The following is a 25,257-nucleotide window of genomic DNA, read 5'->3' as shown; positions in this document are numbered from 1 at the left end:
AGCAGATTTCTAATTTAGGATTTTGTGCCATTAATAAAATAAACTATCATACATGGCTGTAAGCTGAAGTTTTTAAAACTAATTAACACAGAAGAATGTTACTTTTAGGTATATGCCTTAAGAGAGAACAAAGTAACAAAGTGAATGGTACAGACAAGTACATTTATGTCTGGGTCAGGCATCTTTTTTTTTTTTTTTTTTTTTTTTTTTTCAACGTTTTTTATTTTTTATTTTTGGGACAGAGAGAGACAGAGCATGAACGGGGGAGGGGCAGAGAGAGAGGGAGACACAGAATCGGAAACAGGCTCCAGGCTCCGAGCCATCAGCCCAGAGCCTGACGCGGGGCTCGAACTCACGGACCGCGAGATCGTGACCTGGCTGAAGTCGGACGCTTAACCAACTGCGCCACCCAGGCGCCCCAGGGTCAGGCATCTTTGATTCTTAACATCCTAGCTAATCGTAGTCTACTCTTTGCTCTCCCAGAAATATGCATATAATTAAAAAAAATTATTTTAGAGGTGTTTGGGTGGCTCACTCAGTTGATTGAATGTTCAATTCTTGATTTCAGCTCAGGTCAAGATCCCAGGGTCGTGGGATCAGAACCATGCTCAGCGTGAGCCTGCTTGAGATTCTTTCTCTCTCCCTCTGACCCTCTCCCTGGCTCGTGTGCTCTCTCTCTCTGTCTCTCTCAAATAAAAAAATAATAATAAATTATTTTATTTTGAATCTTGCTTGACAACTATTGAATTGATTAAAACCATATTTGGGAGGAAAACAACATGGAGAGACAGTGATGTAGTGGTTAGAAAAACTTAGAGATAGGGATAATTTGGTAAATAAAATATAAATGCACATGTTCTCCACATGTCGCTTAAGTAATTTTAACCCATCGTCCTCAGTATCCCTTCCCTTGCTTCCCTCTATCCACAACCAGTTATTTGGCAAATCCAGTCATTTGAAATCTGGAGGTAGAATCCTAGAATGTTAGAGTAAGAAGGAAATAGACATTGCAGCCTCTGAATTTAGACATGAAAAACTGAGGACCAGAATTTGTGCCTTATACAAAGTTACAGGTTTATCTTGTGAAACTGTCCCTCTCCTGAAGCCTATAATTATTACTGTTATCAGTCACTTATTAGAAGTTCATCTGAGAAGATGAACTGTAACAAATTTGCTAGGGTTTAAACTAGAAGTAAGGGCTGGCTACTAGGATTGTCTCAGTTAAAGCCAAATGTTCCCAGCATCTTTTTCTTTAGCAACTCTGTTCCTTAGGCAGCAAAAGAGAAAATCAGGTAGAAGAGTAAAAATGGAAAATGACTGAAGGGGACAACTGGCTAAAAACAATTCAGAAAAGTTGAATAAATATTTTTGCAACGTTTAACTTTTAGGTTTCCCAAACTTTTTGAAATGTTGATATCCTTTAATTTTTTTAACACTCCCAAAATTTTGGTAAATGACTTTTTATAATTTAACTAATCTTTATTTTAGAGAATTATGTATTTTCATGGGTTTCACAGAATCGGGTTTTGGAATCACTATAGACTACAGACCCTTTATATGGTTTCATTCAATTTGATGTTACAATGAAGCTTATACTACTGTTGAAAATATTGAGTAAATTATTCACGTATTGAAGATATTTCATGTACATCTATTTTTTTCTTGCAGATTTATGAAGGTACAGCACAGATTCAAAGACTTATTATAGCCCGCGAACACATTGGCAAGTATAAAAATTAAAGAGATTGCTATAAAACATGATTAATTGTTGAGTAATTAGAACATAATCTACTATTTAAGATAAAGGGCTTTATGATATTTCTGGTAAAATTTTAAAATAATTGCTCTTACACTGAACCCATACTACTGATTCTAATACTAGCTTTCCGCTTTTGTTTAAATGACTTGTTTTTTCTCAAACAGGTTTGGTTTCACTAAAATTATGTGTTATCCATATACCACTGTACTTGAATTACATTAACCTAGAAAAGTACATTTGTTTTGTTATTCTAACCACTTAAAGTAACAGAAATTTTTTGGATTTCAATATTTTTCCAATTACATTTTTGAAAAGTAGGCTTATAAAAATATTCAGAATGTTCCAAAATTTACATTGAGAAAGAATTGTAGGATTTGGATGCCATCAAATAACTTACTGGTGACTTTGTAGACTTCATGGTATTCTACTGGAGGAGTTTATTTTGCTACAATTTGGAAAGTATTTGTTTTCAGTTTTGTATAGTAATAGTCAAAAATTTGATGTTCTTATTCTCTCATCATACAATGACCAGAAGTTATTGGAATCTTGTTTAATTCTGAGCCTACATGTCACTTGGCCTTATTTAAAAATAAATCAATAAAATTTGCCTTAAAATATTTTTATGATTCTTGATATCTGAGTAGCCTTTGGTCTGTTGTACATAATCTTATTTCATGTGTGTGCATTATGAAAAGAAATAAAATTGTTCAGTGCTTATTAGTGTCTCTGTATTCTTTCCTGGAAGTTTATTTACTTCATATAAAAGTGAATTTATGATTTATTTACTGTGATGAAAAAAAGTCATGCTTTGATTATGAACTGCATGAAGTTACCTACCCATTTTTCACTAAATTATATTATTAGATATTTCAAAAATTATAAAATCATGTAAGAACGAAAGTTTGTGAATTTAATATTTCTTTGTAATATTAAACATCAAATGCTGCTAAAATATGTTATATTAATTGGAGTTTCTAACACCACTTCTGATTTTCTGATTCTGCACCAATTGGGCATCCTATAATTCAATCCTATTCTTACACTAACTGTGAAGAGTTACTGTCAAGATTTCACAGGTTTAAGGGCTCAGTCCCATACTCACTTCAGACACCAGTCACACATCCTGGGTCCCTAGGCTATCCACACTTCTTTGTAATTTGGATACAAATGTAATTTGGATACAAATGGATCCCATGATCCACCCTTAGATTCAATAATTTGCTAGAATGGCACACAGTACTCAGGAAAAACACTATTATAAAGGATACAACTGAGGAACAGTCAAGCATAAGAGACAGATGTATAGGGCGAGCTATAAGGGGAGACACAGAGCTTTCATACCTTCTCCCGTTGCACCACCCTCCTAGTACCTCAGTTCTCCAACCTATAAACTCATAGATCTCTTGTTCTAGAGTTTTTATGGAAAATCTTTAGCCCTTATCTCCTCCCCTTAGGTCAAGGGTGGGGCTGAAAGTTCCCACCTGTATTAGTGGCTAGGGCTGCCAGAACAAAATGTTGCAGGCTGGGTGGCTTACACAACAGAACTTTAGTTTCTTACAGTTCTGGAGGCTACAAGTCCAAGATCAAGGTGCCATCTGGGTTGGTTTCTGGTGAGATCTCTTCCTGGCTTGTCGAGTGCCACCTTCTCACTGTGTTCTCACACGGCCTCCTCTGTGCACATGCATGAGGAGAGAGAAGGCTCTGGTGTTTTTCTCTTCAAATAAGGACACAAGTCTTATTAGATTAGGGCCCTACCTTTATGACCTCATTTGACCTTAATCACTTGTCTCACAGCCCACATCCAAATACAATCACATGGGGAAAGGTTAGGGCTTCCAACTGTTGAATTTTGTGGGAACACAATTCAATCCGTAATACAATCATCTGATTGCTTAATCTTTCTGGTGATCAGCCCCATCCTAAATTCCCATCTAGGGGCCCCACCTGAAGTCACCTCATTAGCATAAACTCAGATACCATCTTTTGTGTTTGTCATGAATAACAACAGATACTCAGCAAATTCAAAGAGTTTTAGGAGTTCAGAGCCAGGGACTGAGGGCAGAAACCAAACACATTCTTCTGTTGCCACTTAATTATAAAAATAAAAATCTAATCTTTTACAAAAAATATTTAAAAGACTGCTTTTTTCATGCTCAGTTATGAAATTGTACTTCAATGACAGAGATTGGTAAGGAGATTTAGAGACTTCCTGAGTATTACAAAGAAATTATAAGTTAAATAGAATATATTCCAAATGCAGATTTGAATTTATAATACATAAGTCCAAAAACTTACCTACCAATTCTAAACATAAAGCTTCTAGACCTATAAATGTATTCCAAAGCCATATGATGATAATGTTAATGTACCCTTGATTATAAATATTAAGCCATTATATAACTATCAATTAAGACTTTTTAGTCACTAGTAACACAAATGAACTTAAACGACTTTAAGAAAAAAGTGAACAGGGGCACCTGGCTGGCTCAGTTGGTAGAGCATTTGATTCTTGATTTCAGGCTCCTGAGTTCAAGCCCCACATTGGGCATGGAACCTACTTTAAAAAATGAACAAATGTATTTTAAGTACATTGAAGTGCCTCATGGATCAAAAGGGCAGGAATGAAGTGAGTTTTAGAAAGGGTCTAGAAGCCAAATAACTTTAGAAATCCATGCAATAATATTTTTCTACCTTTCAACTCTACTTCTGTCACATTTCATTTTTTTCTCGTTCTGTAGCCTAGCTTTCTCTGTTTCTTCAATCCTAAAATAGAACAAGACCTAATATTTATATATGTTAGATTTCCTACCACTTATATAAGCTGACTGGCTAGGGCCATTACAGCCAGGAGGGTAGGAAGAATCATAGACCATAAACATGATTGTTAGTTGCCTATATCTCTGAATTGATGGTTTCTGGAAAAGGCATAGTTTTGTAGCAGAGCTGGTATATTTCTGGCAATTTTAATGAATAAGGAATGTGCCATAGTCATCAATTTGCATAAAGGGAGAGGAGATTATACCAAGCCTTCTCTGGGTTTAAAAAATGGCTACTTATATGGCTTTTAGAATGACATCCACTTATTTTAATGTATTACCCATGATCAAGTACTACAAAAGGTCTTTGGAGACAACATTAAATACTACATAAGTGTCCAGTTTTTGATTTTGGCTCAGGTCATGATCTCACAGTTGTGAGATCAAGCCCCACATCAGGCTCTGTGCTAAGTATGGAGCCTGCTTGGGATTCTCTCTATCCCTCTCTCTCTGCCTCTCCCCTGCTCATGCTATCTCAAAATAAATAAATAAACACTAAAAAAAAAAAAAAATCAAATCCTACAGGAAACACTTAAAAAATGTTAAAAATTTCATTTAACTCATTAATGAATGAGGGAATTAATGAGGTATTAAAACTGTCATAAGGGATGGGGCACCTGGGAGGCTCAGTGGGTTAAGCGTCCTACTCTTGATTTTGGCTCAAGTCATGATCTCACAGTTAGTGAGATCAAGCCCTGCATGGGGCTCTGTGCTAACAGCACTGGAGCCTGCTTGGGGTTATCTCTTACCTTCTCTCTGCCCCTCCTTGTTTGCACTCTGTCTCTCTCCCTCTCTAAATAAATGAATAAGCATTAAAAAATTTTTTTAAACTGGCATAAGGGAGAATTTGAAAAACAAACATATAGGCAATTAGAAATGCTTAAAATTTGCTAATAGATATAAAACTGTTTAATATCTTATAGGGCAATAAAATCTAAAGGGGTCATCTTTTCCACTGAGCAGAAATCAACTGTAGTTCATTTACATTACTATCCATTTTCTATAATTTAACTTTTTTTGAGTTTACAGAATGGTAAAACAGACTAGTCAATAGGAAGACAATTATAGATACATAGCACTTCAGATACTACCCTCAGAATCCATTAGATAAAACCTACCACTCCACTAAATGGACACTCAGTAATTCCTTTTACCCATTTCCAAGTTTTTCACAGTGTTTCTTGACAGTTTCTTCCTTGTGATCATAAATAACCTGCCAAGATTATTTTGTTCTAAAAAGGCAGGTTTCATTAGGTTTGGCCTGATTACTGCCATAGTGTTAATGAACCATGTAGGCCTCCTTGAATTTACTTTGTAAATCCAAAGACATACTGTGCTGAACAATTACCAAAGCTGCAGAATTAACTTCTGTCTGAAAGTTTTCATAGGGACACTCAGACTTTTAAAAGCCTCTATAATTTGCGATCTCAAGGCTAGATCTAGAACCAAAGTCAAGCAATTCTGCACCAGAGTTCTCAAGTAGTACCTAAGAATTTGAGTGACTTTCTCTCCTCAGCATCTCCAAAATTTACTAAGGTTCCTGGCTTGCCCAAACGGGCCCTTCCTAACCACCTGTAAGACTGGAACCCTGTAAGCCAGTTACCAATTCCAATTTTACCAGGACAGCATTGTAAACATTGACTCAACATACATAGTCAACTTGTTTTTTTGATAATATGCTTGTCAAACCTGATTAAAGGAGCATTATTCTCAAATATGGCCTTGGTTACATAATCAATTTGCTTAATTATAAACAAGAATACAAAATCATGGTGTACCTGGGTGGCTCAGCCGGTTAAGCACCTGACTTCTGCTCAGATCATGATCTCATAATTCGTGGGTTTGAGCCCCGAGTTGGGCTTCGCACTGGCAGTACAAAGCCTGCTTGGGATTCTCTCTCTCCTTCTCTTTCTCTGCCCCTCCCCCACTGTGCTCTCTCTCAAAAATAAATAAATAAACTCAAAAAGAAAAAGATTCATTTTGAATACTGCCATAAAATGTAAGGAGATTCAGAAAATGTTTCTGAATTCTAGGGACTAGGTGGGAATCAGACACCATTTTAAACTTCCAGTTTACAAAAGCACAGTCCACTAAATTGAAGACAGCCTAAGAATTAAAAAGGGCTTCTTCATATACCCATAGAAACAGAACATTACAACCACATAACCAATATTCCAAACAAGTAACCGTGATTAAGTTCCCCTCCCTGGCTCATTCAGTTCTCTGTAATTGTTCTGTGGGATCTTGAATCAAGGAACTGCTTTCAAGAAGCTGTTTTTTTCCAAACTAAAGAGTTCTAGAAATCCTGACTGAGTCTAATGGTATGGTGTGAAACTTGCCTAAGCTATGCCCACTTGTAAGTCTGTACCCAAAAGACTATTCTTTGAAGTATCTATCAGTAATTTAAAGTACCTGAGCCTTTCCATGAGGCTTTGAGACTGTCCCTGCATGCACAAACTTTGGCCTGTAGCTTACAGTACAGCCTTCAAGTTAGCATCAGAGTAAATCAGAAACTATTGTAAAGTATTGTAAAGTAAAATATGACTGTCTTAGCTCAGGCCACTTTAACAAAACCATAGACTGGGTGGCTTAAGCAGCCAACATTTATTTCTTACAGTTCTGGAGGCTGGAAAGTCTAACATCAAAGCACCTGACTTAACTTCTTATATTCTCACATAGCAGAAATAGGGTGAGAGAGCTCTCTGGGGTCCCCTTTTTAAAGGGTATTGATCTCATCCATGAGGAGTCCACCTCTATGTGACTTAATTACCTCCAAAAGCCCTCACTTCCTAATACCATCACTTTGGGGACGAGGATTTCAACATATAAATTTTGAGGAGACAAAAACATTCAATCCATTGCAATGACTAAAATTGAAGATTATAGTTAATTACTATATCCGATAAAAGAATGGAAGTGAAAAGTCTCTATGAAAGCAAAGTGCATAACTGTTTCACAAGACTTTAACCATTATTTCCCTTAAGGGAAACAACATTGGCAAATCTCCAGGGCTTTTTTATAAAGCACATAATTTTGGCCATTTTTATATTAACAACACTTTACACAAATTTAAGCTAAAGAAGGCTGAGTTGATCTGATTTATTTACTAACTTTTCTTATGAAGCTCACACAATAGTGTTGATAATTAAATATGGAATACATAAACTTTATTATTTCTAATATCTTTCTTTTTAAAAGGTGAAAGAACAGATCTCCTCCCCACCCCCCAAGAAATTTCAAAGATGCATTTACGTGTAAAATATAACCTGAAATTTTGATTTTTCTTCATTCAAGATTTGACCCTGGGAAGGTCATGATATCAGAGATGATTGATCATTTGATTAAGATAGGATTATAGGTGCAAAGAATCCTGAATACTGACAAAGAATACTTGGTTATATACTTAAAGGACAATAAATTTAAAAAATAAGAATGTACTATAATTTGATTATAAGAAGTTTAAGATGTTTCTCAAATAAAAATCTTTTCCTTGTTTCTTTTTAATAATTAAAGATATGACACATAGAGCAATGAAAGTTTATTCTGGTTAAGACAAAATCTCTGCTATCTAGGCAGAAGGTAAAGATTAACCTTCTACCTTAGGGATTGATGGCTCAACCAAGGAAGCAAGCCCCTTAAAACTGACTGAACTTTGCCAAAATTGTAGCATATTCCAGTGTCTTTTCAGATGCAGGTACTACATATCAAGGCAAATAAAATTCACTTTCCTGAAATTGTCTTTCACTATGCTTTTTCATACTGTAGAACAAACTGATAATTTGGAACAAAACTGCACTTTTCTCTTGAAAAATAAAAACACATACATAGTTGTATTTTTCTGTAACGATTGCTACTATTATAGTTATACAGTAATCCTTATTATATTTAAAGAAACTAACTTCCCAGAGAAACCAACTCCTAGAGAAACGTGGGAGGCAGGTCATTGAGAATTGTTTGTCACATATCAATATTTCAGCAGATCATCAAAACTCATGAGCATTAACACAACTTTGTTCAGCTATACATATCCTTTTATACATTAATGCAACAAAAAGAAACATTTATTAACTTGACCCAAAGGTATCACTTACTACATAGCATATCAAAATAAGAAACAAAAGTATATAAACTTAAAATCAGGCTTGGTAATCAAGGGTTTAATATTCTATCCAAAAAACAATCTAGGTTTGCCATGATTATTAATTAACTCAGTATCAGTCCAAGGTTTTAAATTTTCTAAGGTTCGTAGAAATTATATAATTCCGGGGCGCCTGGGTGGCTCAGTCGGTTAAGTGGCCGACTTCGGCTTAGGTCATGATCTCGCGGTCCTGAGTTCGAGCCCCGTGTCGCGCTCTGTGCTGACCGCTCAGAGCCTGGAGCCTGTTTCAGATTCTGTGTCTCCCTCTCGCTGACCCTCCCCTGTTCATGCTCTGTCTCTCTCTGTCTCAAAAATAAATAAAACATTACCAAAAAAAAAAAAAAAAAAAATTAAAGAAATTATATAATTCCAATTTACAGTTGGAAAAAAAATTTCATTTTTTATTTTGTTTGCTTCAATCTTGTTTCATTGTTGATTCAATTTAATGGAAGCCAAATTTACAATTTTAAAGATCTTAAAATTTATGTAGGAGTTAAGTTAGCCAATTTGATCAATAAACTAATATAAAAAGTTTAGGAAAGGGGCACCTGGATGGCTCAGTCCGTTAAGCATCCAACTTAGGCTCAGGTCATGATCTCAAGGCTCCACTCTCTGCTCATGAGTTTGAGCCCTGCTTCAGGCTCTGTGCTGACAGCTCAGAGCCTGGAGCCTGCTTTGGATTCTGTCTCCCTCTCTCTCTGCCCCTCCCCCGCTTGCGTGCACGCCCTCTTTCTTTCTCAAAAAATAAATAAACATTAAAAAAATTTTTTTAAGAAGAGTATGCTTTTGTCTCCCTCTCTCTACCTTTCAAAATAAATAAACTTTGAAAAAAGAATATGTTTTACTTAACCCAATATATCCAAATATGATTTTAGCAATTTACTTTTTAAATTGTTAATGAGATATTTTACTTATTTTTCCTACTAAGTCTATGAAATAGGGTGTGTGTTTTATACTTTATAACACGTCTCAATTCAGATTCACTACATCTCAAGCATCCCATTTAGTTACATTACACAGCACAGGCCTAGAGACAGAGATGAACTTGTTTTTTCAAAATTAGGGTTTTTGTTTATTTTTGTAACTATTTTTCTTTGGGGGGGGATATTTTTATTTCTTGAGGAGATAAGATATACCAAATTTCAAAAGTACCAGCATATTCAGTGAAAAAGAAGCCTTCCTTAAATCCTGTCCCCAGCTATCCTCCTCCTGTAGGCAACTGCTTTTAGTAATTCTGTGCATTTACAAATACATCCATATATTTTCCTACTTTGTTTTCCACACAAATAGTAGCACAACATACATAGCTTGGCACTTTCTGTTTTTGTTTTCACTTAATGTATTTTAGAGATCTTTCCATAGCAATGTATGCAGAGCTTCCTCTCTTTAATGACTGCATAATGAATACAGTGTAGTTTATTTAACCTTTTGATGGTAATTAACCTTTTGCTAATAAAGACTGCTGCTATGAATATTCTTGCACATAGGTCACTTCATACCCAAAAGACTATTTGTAGGATAAGTATCTATAAATAGAATTGCTGAATGTAATTAAAAGAATCGCTAGAACTTATGCTTCCTACACAGATTTCCATTTTGCTGATTACACCCCTAGAACTTAGAATAATATTTGGCACATTCTAGACATCCAATAAATACTTGTTGAATGAATTTATAAAGTAGGAAGTGAGGCTTGTTCTTCATTTTTTCAGCAGTTATGGACTCAATCTGAATGTTACTTTTTGGATCTGATGCTTGCATTATTCTTACTTTGAGCATTGCTTTTCCCAGGAAGTGTGACCTCTCCCTCTCTTCCTTGGTTTCCTTCCCTCTACATCCCTCCCCGATCTGACTTAGAAGCAAAAGAAAGCTGGCGAAATCACATTAATATTTAGGGAAGACTTTTTAAGATAAAAAGTATTAGGGCTAGAGACAGTCATCACTTAATGGTAAAAGGCTCAACCCACCAGAAATATATGCTAAACTTACATGCATTTAATAAAGTAGCCTCAAACATACATGGGAGTATCAATGGAATTGCAGGGAGAAATAATGAAATCTACCATTATAGCAGATTCAACACTCTCAATTACTGATAGCCCATTATATTGATAGCCCACTGTGTCAGGAACTCTTCTCCAAATGGTTACTGAATGTAATAAATTGTAAGGGTATGGGGGCCAATATTTTCTAATGGGTGCTCAAAATGCCAAAGTATGAACGACCTAAGAAAGCACAAACGAAAACAGCTGCAATAACACCCCTAGCAAATCTGAATTTAGTGGAAAGCTTGTGATAGGAACATGAGTGTCTCTTTTTCAAAAGTAATTTACAAAACTTTTCAACTGTTAGCACTTCCTGAAGAAGAGAAGGGAGTAGGCGAGTGAGTCGCATCCGGTACGAAGGCAAACAGGAGGGAAATGGGAACATTTATTTCATTAACATTTACTCAAAAAACGTTTATTGAATACTTACTACGTGCAAGAACTCTACCAATTACCAGCTACTTCAGCTCTTCAGAGTTCAAAGAACGTCAAAATCAAATGATTTCTTAAAAGTAATTCAGACATTTAAACATTACTTAAAACTTTTAGACAAATCGAGATGTTTATGGGACGAAGAAACGGGCGCCAAAGATCTTGGGCTCAGGCAGCGAGGACAGCTATGAGCAGTCGGCGGGGTCCTAGAGCAGCCACGCAAAGGCTCCATCCTACAGGCGCAAGTGTGGTCAGCTATGCTGGTGCTCAGAAGGGACCTAAGGGGCGCTTCTGCGCAGGCGCGTGCCGCCTAACTCTCCCCAGGAACCGACCAAGTTCTCTTTTCGGTCTCAGACATGGTGAGTGAGGTTGTGTTTTGGGTTGGTGCTCGGGTGCAATCCGGGTGGAATGATACCGAGCGGCTCAGTTACCTTAGGGTATTTTCGCAAGTATTAGAGAATGGTTAGCTTGAGATACGGGCCTTGCAAGGTTTCTTTGGGGCTGGGAGAGGGTGAAGTATTACTCAGCATTTTCTGCAGATCTCGCGGGCTCAATTACGGCTTCTAATTTTATCTAGGCTTCTTCCTAAGAGGCAGGCCTCAAGGTCCGACGGCCCGATTTCTTAATCGCTCAAAAAGCCGCGCCAGTTGGTGGTTCCTGTTTACTTTCTTAATATTGTATGGCTCAAAATCTGTAGAGTCATTACTGGTATGCTCTCTTTGAAGATGTAAATTTTAGGTGGGATCTGGTGGAAATTCACTAAATTCTTTTTTGGTAATCTACGTCATGACCTACTTAACAATGAGGTAGTGCTGTCTCGATCACAATGAGCTAGGTCAGAAGTTCAGGAACTGGAGCAACGTCCTCATTTCCTGAGAGCTTGCTGCAAATGAAGAAACTAAGACTAAAAAGCTGGAAAAGATGAGGCTAAAGGAAATATTTCCTTGATAAATTGAATAATCTTTGGAGTGTGTAGAGGTGGCTCTGAAACCTGAATTTCTAGGATTAGTAAAGTTTCATTAAAGAACTTAACTGCAAATTATACGCTAGGTATATATATATATTTATGCTTCAGCTTGCTGCTACATGTAAACCTTCAGTTGCCCTGAATTGATAAGCTTGGATTTTCTGTGGTGTTTATTTTACTTAAAATTCTTAAGTGAACGGTAAGCAACAGCAGATACGGGTAATAATTTTTTGGGTCAATGATGAGCTGGCATGTATTCTGAATCCGAAGTTGATTATTACTACTTTAGCTCTAGAATTACTCTGAGACCTGAAAAATTACCCGAATCTTACCACGGCTTTAGTGCTTAACTGTTTTTGTGTGGCAAGATGAAATCAAAGTGAAAAATTCAAATGTATGTTGAATATACAAACTGGGGTCAAGTATTAAAATAAGAACAGTTATGAAATCACTGCTTTTTTGTTTTGAAAGGGCACACCGCAGAAGGATGTTACTATCAAATCAGATGCACCTGACACCCTATTGTTAGAGAAGCATGCAGATTATATTGCATCCTATGGCTCAAAGAAAGACGATTATGTATGTATATGATTTTACGTTGAAAATTTATTTTGAAGTGAATCTATAATGCATAAGCAGTCAGTAGGTCAGTAATGGCCCATGTTTCTTAAAAATGGTAACTCCTGCACGCCAAAGCACTGAAGATCCCTCTCTGAGGTGCATTCAGTGTGCCTTTGGACATCAGGTTGAGAGTACATCAGCATTAACGATGGTTCTTAGAAGATTTGGCAGACAAAATAGATTATCATCTGCCTAGATTTGTAAGAGGTTTGAGGTACAAAAGAGATTTGTACTTTGTGGGTATTACTTTCAAGGTCAGTGATGTGTTGGCATGTATTACCTGAGTATATGGCTGATGTGTAATAATACTTTAGCTCTAGAATTACGCTGAGACCTTGAAAAAGTCCTTACCCTAAGTTTCAAAACCTTGAATAGTTTTCCTCCCTGGGACAATCTCAGAAACGTTGAGTAACATAAAACTCAAAGTAAATATTTTTCCTAGTAGTATCCAGACAACAATTGAATTGACCATCTTGGCTAGTTTTGATGAATTTGTGACTTAAGTTCTCATAACCTCATTATGGAGTTGTTAAGGACCACGTTTATCTTTTCCCTGGATGACTCAAGGATTAAGTCTTAACTTATCCCTGCCTTTTTAATCTAGTGCTTACCAACCTATTATTTAAACCCTGAATTTGGGTTCACAGCAAACTAAGACCACTCACCTGATTCAAAATTTTAGTATGTAATAACATCGGTGGACTCTCTACCAGTTTTTATTTTTCTTTGATGAGCTGTTGTTGGCTATTTTATCTTTTGCATGCTTTGGCCATTTTGGTTTTCAAGTAGTTGTATCAGTAACTAATAGGTAATAGATGGGCTTTGTACATATTCCATATATCAATAGGATAGATGTCTAATAAATAACGATGTTAAGTACTCTGAAAGAAATATTTTCCCCAAACTTGAAAATGGTTGGTATATTTTTCACTTCTACTTCTGGTTGGCTCTTAGGAGAGATTGAAGTCCTGTTTGTATTGTCAGTCACAGGTGAATTTATCATATGCCTCTCAGATACTGTCCCCCCACCAAATTTGAGAGGCACAAATTTAAAATCAATACTGATGATGTTAGGATCAACTGAATTAAACAGTATGTGTGGTTAGTTAGCTTTGTATGTTCCATCACTTTTACCCTGCATCAGTTCAAACTGGCACATTAAAGTCATTGTGTATTTTAGGAATACTGTATGTCTGAGTATTTGAGAATGAGTGGTATCTATTGGGGTCTGACTGTAATGGATCTCATGGGACAACTACATCGGATGAATAGAGAAGAAATTCTGACGTTTATTAAGTCCTGTCAACACGAGTGTGGTGGAATAAGTGCTAGTATCGGACATGATCCTCATCTTTTGTACACTCTAAGTGCTGTCCAGGTAAATATTTATTAAAATTTAACAGTCTTGGCAGTGTATTTTCTTACTTGAGAACGCAAAAATTGGGTATTAGGAGTATGACAAAATTGATGTCTATGTCAAACAAGTTTCTCTTTTCAAATGAAGCCTGTATTCTACAAGGTCAATGATGTGATGGCATGTATTAGCTGAATCCAAAGTTGATGTAAATAGTAAAATTCCACTGAGACCTTGAATGATAAAATGTTTGTCTTTGTTATATGTAAATAATTTGAAAATCTCCAGGTAGAGTTAAATGTTGATTTTCATATTAGTGAAAATGCACAATTAGGGGTTTAAATAGTTAGTATATTTAAAGGTCTTAGAATGCTAAGGTATAGTTTGTGTGTAGGGGATGAATGCTTTATGTTACCAATTTGGGTTTGTTGATAAAGCCTGTGGCATAATAGAAGATAGCCTGCAGATTTGCAGTATGCATAGACAAAAGGACATGTTTGCTTAACAATTTAAAATGTCATTGAGGAAAACATCAGAACAAACTTAGCAGTGTTGAAGAGGTATTTACTTAACGTGTTTTGTTTTTGTTACAGATTCTTACTCTGTATGATAGTATTAATGTTATTGATGTAAATAAAGTTGTGGAATATGTTCAGAGTCTACAGAAAGAAGATGGTTCTTTTGCTGGAGATATATGGGGTAATGTCATTCTAAGCCATGCTACCCAAAATAACCAATTTTAAATTCTGTTTTGGTGTTGATTGTAGTGATAAACTTTGTTGAAAAATTTTAAGTACAATGAATTGGAGACTTTGCTAATAATTATAAGGGGACTTTTAAGTTTTTGATCTTTTCAGGTCCCACTAAGCAGCTGGTCTAACTGAAGTTAAATGGTCTGCTGGAAGTTCCAGCATGCACTGTGTAGTTATATCAGCATACAGGAGAACTGGAACAGAGGGGGCCAGTCTAAAAGATGAGGTAGGTGAAATTTTTTTCCCCAGTATTTGGTGACTTTGTAAAGTTTTTTTCAAACTATTTACTGGCAAGGGAAAAATAGTCAAAAAACTTTACAAACTTACTGGATATTTGAGTGGAGGGAGGGAATAGTACATAGTACTATATTTGATAAATGTAGATAATCTCTGCTTTAGGGCTGAATACAGTGCAGGCCGGAGAGACCAGCTGCTTCATGGGATGTGAAAATCCACTTATATATAATAGGGTAAGTTCATTGTCATTATTAGACATTGAATAGTCCTTTTGGTTCTGTGTTCGTTATCTTCCCTTTCTGGGCATTCTAAGCAACTTCAGATAAATTGCTGTATTTTTGACAAAACTATTTTCTAGTTACTGGTTTCCTCAGAAGTGATTTTGCTTCAGATTTAGCTTTCCTCCTAGTGCCCAAAAAGTAAATATTAAGCTTGAACTCTTGGGAATTTAACCGTGCAGTTTGTTAGTTAACCTGCATTATATATTAGGGTCAGGTTCCTCTGGTAGCACTTATGTTTTGATTTGATTCCATTTTCTTTTAGGAGAAATTGATACAAGATTCTCTTTTTGTGCGGTGGCAACTTTGGCCCTGTTGGTAAGTTTTGAATATTGTATTGGAATAATTAAGTGCCCATGATTATTCTGGAATCTAATAGGCTTATTTTTTTCTGTTTGTAGGGGAAGTTAGATGCTATTAATGTGGAAAAGGCAATTGAATTTGTTTTATCATGTATGAACTTTGATGGTGGATTTGGTTGCAGGCCAGGTTCTGAATCCCATGCTGGACAGGTAATTTATTAATGTGGATTAAAATTGTCAACTTTGAAGGGATAACTAGTGTGGTAAACTGCTAAAATATTAATGGCAGTTTGTGTCTGTTGAATGTGAATGAAGTTAACTTAAATATACTATAATGTGGGATTTTACATAAGAATTGCTTAAATGCAGATAAAGGAAGGCATTTTTACAGTAGTATGTTCTAGCATCCTGTTCCCCACCTCTCCTGAACACCTATTTGCTTGTGCCAGAGAGGCAAATTGTGTTTGTAAAGAGTATTTGTACTGTGGCACATTGTATCTGTAAATAGTTGGTCAAATAAAACTTGCTTTTTAGGGGCACCTAGCTAGCTCTCTGTCCATAGAGCATGTGACTTGTGATCATGGAGTTGTGAGTTGAGCCCCATGTTGGGTATAGAGATTACTTAAAAATAAAATCTTGGAAAAAAAAAATTGGCTTTAGCCATGAAAAAATTTTGACAATAGTATTTCATTACAGAATTGGATCCTAGAATTAGTATGTTTGGATTTGTTCAGGTAGTTAGGTGATATTTACATGTTTGCAATTCTAACTTTTTAATAGAAACCAAGTTTTTAGACATAAATTGGCTTTTTACTTGAGTAGTTTTTATCACTATTACTATTGAAAAATTACTATATACATGTACTTTATGTCTGTAATTTTAGATCTATTGTTGCACAGGATTTCTGGCTATTACTAGCCAGTTGCATCAAGTAAATTCTGATTTACTCGGTTGGTGGCTTTGTGAACGACAGTTACCATCAGGTGGACTCAATGGAAGGCCAGAGAAGGTATAGTTTCATCAGATATACTGTGTTCTAGTAGCTTTATTATTATAGCTTTTTGTAAATTGTTAATGAGCCTGTCTTTCCACCCCCATTGAAAATTTTCAGTTGTACATCCTAAAAAAATGGCCTTGGCAAAAAATTAGAGTTGAGATACTTATTAAGGTATCCATTTAAAAGACTCTTGAAGAAAAGATGTGTATGCTACTTTCTGATGCTGTCTTCAGTCTTCCCTATCCTGAAGTAGAACCTGGAGTAGAATCTGAGGGAAAACAAAAAAAATGGCAAATAACTCTTAGCTTTAAAGTATATTTGTATTTAGACTTAGTATATGAATTCTTAAAGGGTCTTTTTCCCTGTCCTGAAGGCCTTGTATTTTCCAGGGATAGAAATGTAGCTATTTCTTTAAACTTTTAGTTCTAGACCTATACCAAGGAAAATCAGTCATGCGTTAAAAGTTTTGTTTGTATCTGGGACCCAAAGAGGGCTATTGTGTTTAAATTCTTTTAATGTTTATTTTGGGGGGTGGGGTGGGGAGGCTACAAGAGAGGGGGAGACACAGAATCCGAAGCAGGCTCCATCCAGGCTCTGAGCTGTCAGCACAGAGCCTGATATTGGGCTCGAAATCACGAACTCTGAGATTGTGACTTAAGCTGAAGTTGGACACTTAACTGAGCCACCTAGGTGCCGCCACCCCCCCCCCCCCCCAGGAGGGCTATTAAGTGAACACCTGTATCTTGTGTAGAAATCGCCATGTCTACTTACTGGGCGAAAGGACAAATAACTTAGAAAATCAATGATTTTTAAAAATTCTGCTAAAAGCTTTCATTTAAAACCTTTATTAAATTTTTTTAAAGAAAAACCCAATTTTTGACATTTTGATTTGGAGGGAAGGGAATCCAGCTTTCCTTCATAGTTTGCATTTCTCTTTAGTTATCACACATTCTCTAAATTGGGTCTGGAAGGGCCAGATAGTAAATGTTTTTAGCATTGTGGGACATACAGTCTTATTGCAACTACGTAATTATCCTGAAGAGCAGATTGTAAGACTTGTATTATAAAAACCATTTATGCATATAAAATCTTTTGGGGTGCTTGCATGGCTCATTTGGTTAAGCATCCAACTTCAGCTCTGGTCATGATCTCATAGTTCATGGGGTCAAACCCCACGTAGGGATCTGCTAATAGTGCAGAGCCTGCTTGGGATTCTCTCTCTTCCTCTTTCTTTCCCTTTCCCTCTCCTTTTCTGACTCGTGCTTTCTCTCTCAAAAATAAATAATAAAGCTTAAAAAAACAAAACAAAACATTGTCTAGATAATGACTCAGACTGTAGCTAGCTGGATTTTTGACCAAAAATAATAAGGCATGGTGGTGCTTTTGTCTAGATCACTGTATTTTTGTTAAGCTTTGCTTGCTCAACATTTATGAATAAGGTAAGGGGTAGGGAAGTACCCATAGGTGGTTTCTAGCTAGTTAAGGTCCAGTGAAAAACCTGGATAATCTTGGACAATTAGAAAATGGGTCAGGGTGGGGATTGCCAGGAATCTACACTTAGTGTAGGAGAGCTTTTAATACACCTATGAATCACCCACTGATTTTGTTGAAATGATTCTTCAATTGAAGGTGAGATGTTCTGCGTTTTTTAAACCCAAGTGACCTATATTTTGAGGAGCTAGGCTTTAGACTGTCTTTAAGCAGGTATATCATAACATTAGCATAAGGGGCATTCTTTGCATATAAAATAGAGGTACAGGTATAGTTTTCACTGAGTAACAAAGCTCTGAAACTTTTAGCATGGGTATCTGTGGATTGAAATGTTTGTTTTCCAGTGATTATCTTTAATTCTAAAGATTATCTTTAATTCTAATCCTCCCCCACCCCATGTTTGGACTAGAGAATAAAATTGTGGCAATTCTCTTGTGGCTTTTTTTTTTTCTCCTAGTTACCAGATGTATGCTATTCATGGTGGGTGTTGGCTTCCCTAAAGATAATTGGAAGGCTTCATTGGATTGATAGAGAGAAACTGCGAAGTTTCATTTTAGCATGTCAAGATGAAGAAACAGGAGGATTTGCAGATCGACCAGGAGATATGGCAAGTATATTTCTGACATCTTGTTAGTTACATTTTCAGTGTTGCTTTGAGTTACTTTTATGTTTCCAGGCATTTCCAGGCATGGAAATGGGATAGTATGCAAAGTAGGATACCCTTCTGATAATTTTAATTTGAGAACAGATGATATAAAACAAGTGTACAGAAATTTCTTATCACTTGTCAAGAAAAGTAGTGTATGGTAAAGGTCCTGTGTTAAAAACAGAATTTGAAGCCATCATTTTTATTTTATACATATTTTAATTTTAATTTTTTTTTTTTTTATTTTTTTTTTTATGTTTGTTTGTTTATGAGAGGGAGAGGGAGACACAACAATCCCAGCCAGGCTCCAGGCTCTGAGCTGTCAGCACGGAGCCCAACATGGGGCTCAAACTCCCCAGCGGTGAGATATGACCTGAGCTGAAGTTGGACATTTAACTGAGCCACCCAGGCACCCCCATCACTTTTATTTTAGAATAATTAAGCATTTATTAAAGTAAAATACAATGGGATCCAGTATAACTTGTTCAGAAGTAGAGTTTCAGAAGTTTTCATTTGTAATACTTTATAAATTCTTATTTTTTAAATAGGTGGATCCTTTTCATACTTTATTTGGAATTGCTGGATTGTCACTTTTGGGAGAAGAACAGATCAAACCTGTTAGTCCTGTTTTCTGCATGCCTGAAGAAGTACTTCGGAGAGTGAATGTTCAGCCTGAACTAGTGAGCTAGACAGTGAGACATTGCTTAGTATAGTTTTGCTATCTTAACAAAAGTGCTTATCAAACTTAATGTGCTTGAAGTGCTTATCAGACTTAAAAGCTGTGTTACTATTTTGTATATGAATATTAATTATGTACTTATACATAATGTAAAATAAAGATCTTTATTGTATCAGCTTTAGATTACCTTCTGCAATGCTATTATTCTGAGTACAATTATTTGTTTCTGCTTCAGTGTATTTATTTGTATGTTTCCTTAACAGCAAGCTCAGTTTAAAGAACTATTTAAAGAAGTATTGTGTTCTACTTGATTTTTTCCATGTGCTTCTTTCATGTTATATAATAATGGCTAATGTAAATTGGTCTATGTCAATGAGAATGTGAATATTAATAAAAATTGATAAACCCATCCATATATGAATTAAAAGATGCACAAGAATAAATGGCTTTTGAAATTTGGGACTGTTTCATAAGTTTATGGCTACTCTGAATTGGTCACAAAGTAATTTAGGTAAATGGTGCATTTCACCATCTTAGAGTAGGATTGCAATTTGAATATACTTTACTCTTATTTTTTATGATTTTATGTCACAGTGCCAGCTATTCCCAAGGAATTGTTGGCCTTCAAGGAAATGGAAGTTGATAGTTGCCACAATATTTTTTGAACCTGTATTTTCAGAAGCACAGATGAGTATTCTCTGTGAGTTTTACATTCTTGGTGAAAATGAAGTATGGAAGTTGAAATTTTCTCAAGCATGTTGGCAATATTCTATATTAATAGTCCTTTTAAGAATAAGGATTAGTGGGGTTCCTGGCTGGCTCAGTCGGTAGAGCATGGCACTCTTGTGGTGAGTTCAAGCCCCACGTTGGAGGTAGAGTGAATAGTGATGGTTCACTTAGACCTCATTCACCAATGTCCATTTTAACATTTTGAAGAAAAGGTCCTTAACATGAGATTGTTGAAATTATTTTGACAGTTAACTAATTTGAAGAGTTTAAGATGAATTGCCACTATTTTGATTCTTCTGAAACTTTGGATAGAACATAATCTCATTTAAATGGTGTCATTGGAACTGGGTGAACTAGGCTGTAAACACCTGATTTATTGAGGTAACAGCTGCCTGAAATCAGTTTTTACATAATGTTGCATTAGTTTCAGGTGTACAGCAGTGACGTCACAAGTGTACTTAAACGCTATGTTTAGTAATATTTAAATGTTTTTCACGTTTATTTTTGAGAGCACCAGCAGGGGAGGGGCAGAGAAGACGGAGACACGGAATCTGAGGCAGGCTCCAGGCTCTGAGCTGTCAGCACTGAGCCACCCAGGTGCCCATTTAGTAATGTTTTTAAGTATCTTCTAATAGTATCCAGGGTATTTTCTCAATCCTAGCTTCTCTATGAAGTTGGTACTGCTATTTCCATAGTCAAGAAAAGTAAAAGGCCCTGAAAGTCATTTGTTGCAAAGCTAGAGCTTGGATTTGTATAGTCTGTTCTTAACTAATTCATACCCACAGTATGAAAAATAGAGAACTGTGGGAGAGAGCTCATCTTTTTTGACCTGGTTCTTAGGGCACTGTGTATATAGTTCTGTGCTTAATGGGTGAAGGGCAATCTTGTGATAACAGCCTTGTGGATACTAAAGCTGTAGGAGGTTCGTGGCACTTTTCTGTGTTTTGCTATAGAAGCAATGTTAGGCTGAAAACTGAATTTGTCTCCACCAGCAGGCGTTGAGTGTCCAGTGAGGGAGAGTTTGTAAATTTAAAAAGAATTTCAAAAGCGTATTTGAGGGTATGTGGGAAATGTTAAAATTAAAAAGCACCAAACCCCTTTGGTAAAATAGAGTGCTGTGGTAACTAACAATGGGGCTACCAAATTGGATGGACATCGATGGGCTCTGAAGAATTTGGTTCAGCCGAGTTGTGCCTCATTAAGCTCAAAGCCACAAAGCCAAATCCTGGGAGAGGTGGAGGCACTGGACACGGGTGTGGGTAGAATCCAGGTGTGGGGGCGCCTGGGTGGCGCAGTCGGTTAAGCGTCCGACTTCAGCCAGGTCACGATCTCGCAGTCCGTGAGTTCGAGCCCCGCGTCGGGCTCTGGGCTGATGGCTCGGAGCCTGGAGCCTGTTTCCGATTCTGTGTCTCCCTCTCTCTCTGCCCCTCCCCTGTTCATGCTCTGTCTCTCTCTGTCCCAAAAATAAAAATAAAAAACGTTGAAAAAAAAAAAAAAAAAAAGAATCCAGGTGTGGATGGGGGAAGTTGGGGTCGGTGCGCCTGCGCGCTGGGGCTCTGTGCGTCTGCGCACGGGGCTCCAGCCCTGTTCTTCGACGCTTCCGTACTTCGGGGCGGTGACGCCGCTCAGAAACCCCAACCTTCTGTCTGGAAAGATTCCTGAGGATGCTGAGGCCTGAGGTCTCGTCAACCTCGTCTTCTGCCCCTGCGGCCTCCCCCCAATTGGGAAAGGCTAGAATTCAGAGTCGTCGCTATAATATCGGACTCCAGGAGACTCCTCAGAGCCACCCTTCAGCGCAGGCCTCCACGTCCACACCTCCGGGCACGTCTGGAGCCGCCGGCGACCAGAGCAGCAGCAGCAGCAGCAGCAGTGTCCATGGCCACCCGCCCCGCAGCCGACCAGCCCAAGGCAAGGAGTGGTTGGGTGGAGTCACCTGTCAGCTGGGGGTCTGCAGCATCTGGAGGTTCAGGGGGCGGGGGTGGACGATTACCACAGAGAAGGTTCCGTTGGGATTTGGTTGGAGGATGAGAATGGGGTGCTCTAGGAATTTGCTGGGTCTGAGTGACTGGACTCGGCAAATTGGTTTTATTACAAGGTCGCAATGGTAAATGGCTCAGTTCTGAGGAAGACTGAAATAACTTAGGGTGTAATGCCCCGCCCCAAGTATATGACAAATGGGAGAATTTGTGCAAGAGTTTGGTGATAGCAATGCTAAACCGCTTGGCTCCTAAACTAGGATAGGACGAAAATAGATTTTTTTTTTTTTATTTAATGTTTATTTATTTTTGAGAGAGAGAAGGAGAGAGCACAAACAGGGGAGAGACAGAGAGAGAGGGAGACACAGAATCCGAAGCTGAGCTGTCCGCACAGAGCCCGACGCAGAGCCCTACCCGGAGCTCGAGCCTAAGAACCGCGAGACCATGACCTGAGCTGAAGTCGGAGGCCTCACCCAGGCGCCCTGAAAATAGATTAAATTTAGCGTTTCATCTAATTCAGTTGAATAATATGTTTAAGTAGTTTAAAAATGTATGTACTTCAATGCGAGTTCGACTTATTTATATTCAGACAACTCTCTCTTCGTGGAAAAACTGGCAACACTGATATATCAGTAGGAAAGTTCCCAAACAGGGAAATGAATCCGAATGAATTTAAAATTTTTGGGGGGTGCCTGGGTGGGTCAGTTGGTTGAGTGTCCAACTCTTGCTTTCAGCTCAGATTGTGATCTCCAAGTTCATGAGATTGAGCCCCACGTCGGGCTCAGTGCTGATAGTGCCAAGCCTGCTTGGGATTCTCTCTCTCTCTCTCTCTCTCTCTCTGTCTCCCTCTCTCTCCCTCTCCCTCTCACCCCCCCTAAAATAAATAAACAAATAAGCAAACAGACATTTAAAAAGTTGTTAAAACTCTTGTACTATTTGCATGGCAAGAGAGAGTTTCAATGAAGTCAAATCAGTACAAGAAAAGAAGTCTCATAATTGCTATACAAAGTAAACATAAACATCTGGTGTATTTGAAGAGTAGAAGGTAGTTTATGATTTTATCAAGAGTAGTCTCAGCTTGTAGAAGCACATTAGCAAGCACTTTCCTTATATTTTAGTACCAGATTATTTATCATTAATGCCATTAAGTTTGTCACAATTGGCTATTTTTTTAAAGTTGTTATCTGATGAAGTTTTATAGAAAGTGAACATGATACAAATTACAGCGATTAAAACATCATTGTATATAATTCTGAATCTTTAAGAATTGGTATTTCATTTTTCAAATTTAGGTTCATATTTTGGAAACAAAAGATCTAATGCAGAAAACATATTTGCATCAAATTTTACTTTTGGTACAAGCTCATCTTCTGCACGAGATAGTAATTATCCTCAAATACTAAAAACTCCATTGTCTGCTGGAAATCCCCAGAGATCAGGTTATAAAAGTTGGACACCACAAATGGGATATTCAGGTAAAATGAGTGGAATGTTGACCTAGATGACCTTTTGAAACTTTTAAGATTTATAAGTTAGGGTAGTTAAATTCATTTGAAGTTATTTGTAATTGATATGGATGACTGAAAAAAACACATCAGTTTACATCTATCCATAATCTGAGGTTAAGTTAATGCTACTTAGTTTCTGATATTATTTGTTAATATATCCAGGTCTGCATTATTTTAACTATTCTGACAAAAAGTAAATGAAGGAGAAAACTCTCTCTTATACATGATGTTTATTTAAATTCAGAAATTGATCCTGCTAGTACATCCTGTGGGGTTTTTTGTACTTAAATTTTAGTTTTTATATAAATCTAGATTTTCTTGAGGGGAAAATGGATGAACTAATTTCTTCATGTGTAAGCATTCTCTAAGGTACATTCAGTGAAATTGCTTGGATATAGTGTTTGTGAATGTATACATTTACAAGATAATGACGAATTGTTTTTCTAAGTACTTCTACCAGGGTACACTATTACTGGCAATGTATAAGAGTTCTTGTTAATTTACATCCTCTCCAACATTTTGTATTGTCAGACTTAATATTTACCAGTCCAGCAGTTGTAAGATACAACCTAATTGTAGTTTGAGTTGGCATCTTCCTGGTTATCAATGAGGCTGATTCCCGTTTTTTTTTTTTTTAAGTTTATTTATTTATTTTGAGAGAGAAGAGAGAACATGCATGCTGAACGGGCAGAGAGAGAAAGAGAGAATCCCAAGTGGGCTAGTGCCCTATGTGGGCTTGAACTCACAAACCTCTAGATGGTGATCTGAGCTGAAGTCAAGACTTGAACACTTAATTGAATGAGCCACCCAGGCACCCGAGGCTGGTTACATTTTGTTGCTTTTTGACCATCTAGCTTTCATTTTTTGTGAAATGACTGTTTGTGTGTTTTTCCCATTTTTCTTTACTTTTATTTTCTAGATTTGTAGAAATTCCTTATATATTCTAAATATATATCCAGAGTACATATTCTTTTTGATGAGTACATTTATTGGGTATATCTTCCCTAGGTTTGTGACTTCTCTTCTTTCCTCCTTTTTTTATGATGTTCTTTGATGAACAGAAGTTCTTAATTTTATACATTAGTAAACATTTTGTCTCCACTTGTAAATGTCTTTTACAGTTGTAAATATGTATAGTTTATATGTCTATTAGGTCATCTTTTTTTTTTTTTAAGCTCTATGCCCAGCGTGGGGCTTGAACTCATGACCCTGAGGTTAAGAGTTTCATGCTCTACTGACTGAGACAGCTAGGTGCCCCTATTAGGTTATTTCTTTAATTGTGTTAAGTCTGTATTACTAAAGACTTTTGTAGAGGTATATTAAAATCTCCCATTATGATTGTGGACTTGTCTATTTTCTCTAGTAGTTCTGTTAATATTTTGTTTTGCCTATTTTGAAGCTATTTCATTATTTTTTACAATTTCTTTTGAGAGAGAGAGTGCATGCACACAGGCATACAAGCAGAGGAAGAGCAGAGAGAGAGAGAGAGAGAGAGAGAGAGAATCTTAAGCAGTAGGGCAAAACCAGAG

At 36.9% G+C, this 25,257-nt stretch overlaps 3 protein-coding genes, 1 long non-coding RNA gene and 3 other non-coding genes across 7 annotated transcripts in view; 6 read left to right on the top strand and 1 right to left on the bottom strand.

Moving 5' to 3' along the window:
• The window catches only part of ACADM (acyl-CoA dehydrogenase medium chain), a 33,488-nt gene extending 31,012 nt beyond the window's left edge, over window positions 1-2,476 (top strand). Inside the window, exon 12 of the mRNA XM_078451780.2 lies at window positions 1,669-2,476. Coding sequence (XP_078307906.1) covers window positions 1,669-1,740 — 72 coding nt within the window. The 3' untranslated portion in view covers window positions 1,741-2,476. The remainder of the gene's footprint in view (window positions 1-1,668) is intronic.
• A 5,244-nt stretch (window positions 2,477-7,720) lies between these two features.
• LOC145715671 (uncharacterized) lies at window positions 7,721-11,929 on the bottom strand. The gene is made up of 2 exons (XR_014138095.1): window positions 10,703-11,929; window positions 7,721-9,015 (listed from the first exon to the last, which is right to left on the bottom strand). It is a non-coding gene; the product is annotated as an uncharacterized LOC145715671 (long non-coding RNA).
• On the top strand, window positions 11,318-19,974 carry RABGGTB (Rab geranylgeranyltransferase subunit beta). The gene is given in 10 exon segments (XM_060622239.3): window positions 11,318-11,517; window positions 11,519-11,549; window positions 12,629-12,736; window positions 13,959-14,156; window positions 14,726-14,831; window positions 15,665-15,717; window positions 15,801-15,911; window positions 16,586-16,711; window positions 18,648-18,797; window positions 19,385-19,974. Coding segments are annotated over 10 exon segments (1,224 nt in total). The 3' UTR covers window positions 19,526-19,974.
• Window positions 12,391-12,469, top strand: LOC132674093 (small nucleolar RNA SNORD45). Its single transcript, XR_009608404.1, has one exon. It is a non-coding gene; the product is annotated as a small nucleolar RNA SNORD45 (small nucleolar RNA).
• On the top strand, window positions 13,032-13,115 carry LOC132674094 (small nucleolar RNA SNORD45). Its single transcript, XR_009608405.1, has one exon. It is a non-coding gene; the product is annotated as a small nucleolar RNA SNORD45 (small nucleolar RNA).
• Window positions 14,297-14,368, top strand: LOC132674095 (small nucleolar RNA SNORD45). The gene has a single exon (XR_009608406.1). It is a non-coding gene; the product is annotated as a small nucleolar RNA SNORD45 (small nucleolar RNA).
• A 1,796-nt stretch (window positions 19,975-21,770) lies between the features above and the next one.
• Window positions 21,771-25,257, top strand: part of MSH4 (mutS homolog 4) — a 92,856-nt gene continuing 89,369 nt past the window's right edge. Inside the window, exons 1-2 of the mRNA XM_060622241.3 lie at window positions 21,771-22,152; window positions 23,513-23,695. Of these exons, the coding sequence (XP_060478224.3) occupies window positions 21,909-22,152; window positions 23,513-23,695 (427 nt within the window). The 5' untranslated portion in view covers window positions 21,771-21,908. The remainder of the gene's footprint in view (window positions 22,153-23,512; window positions 23,696-25,257) is intronic.

This window comes from Panthera onca, chromosome C1 (assembly GCF_046562875.1).
Source record: "Panthera onca isolate mPanOnc1 chromosome C1, mPanOnc1 haplotype 2, whole genome shotgun sequence".
Lineage (NCBI taxonomy): Eukaryota > Metazoa > Chordata > Mammalia > Carnivora > Felidae > Panthera > Panthera onca.
This window is presented reverse-complemented; position numbering and strand designations above follow the sequence as displayed.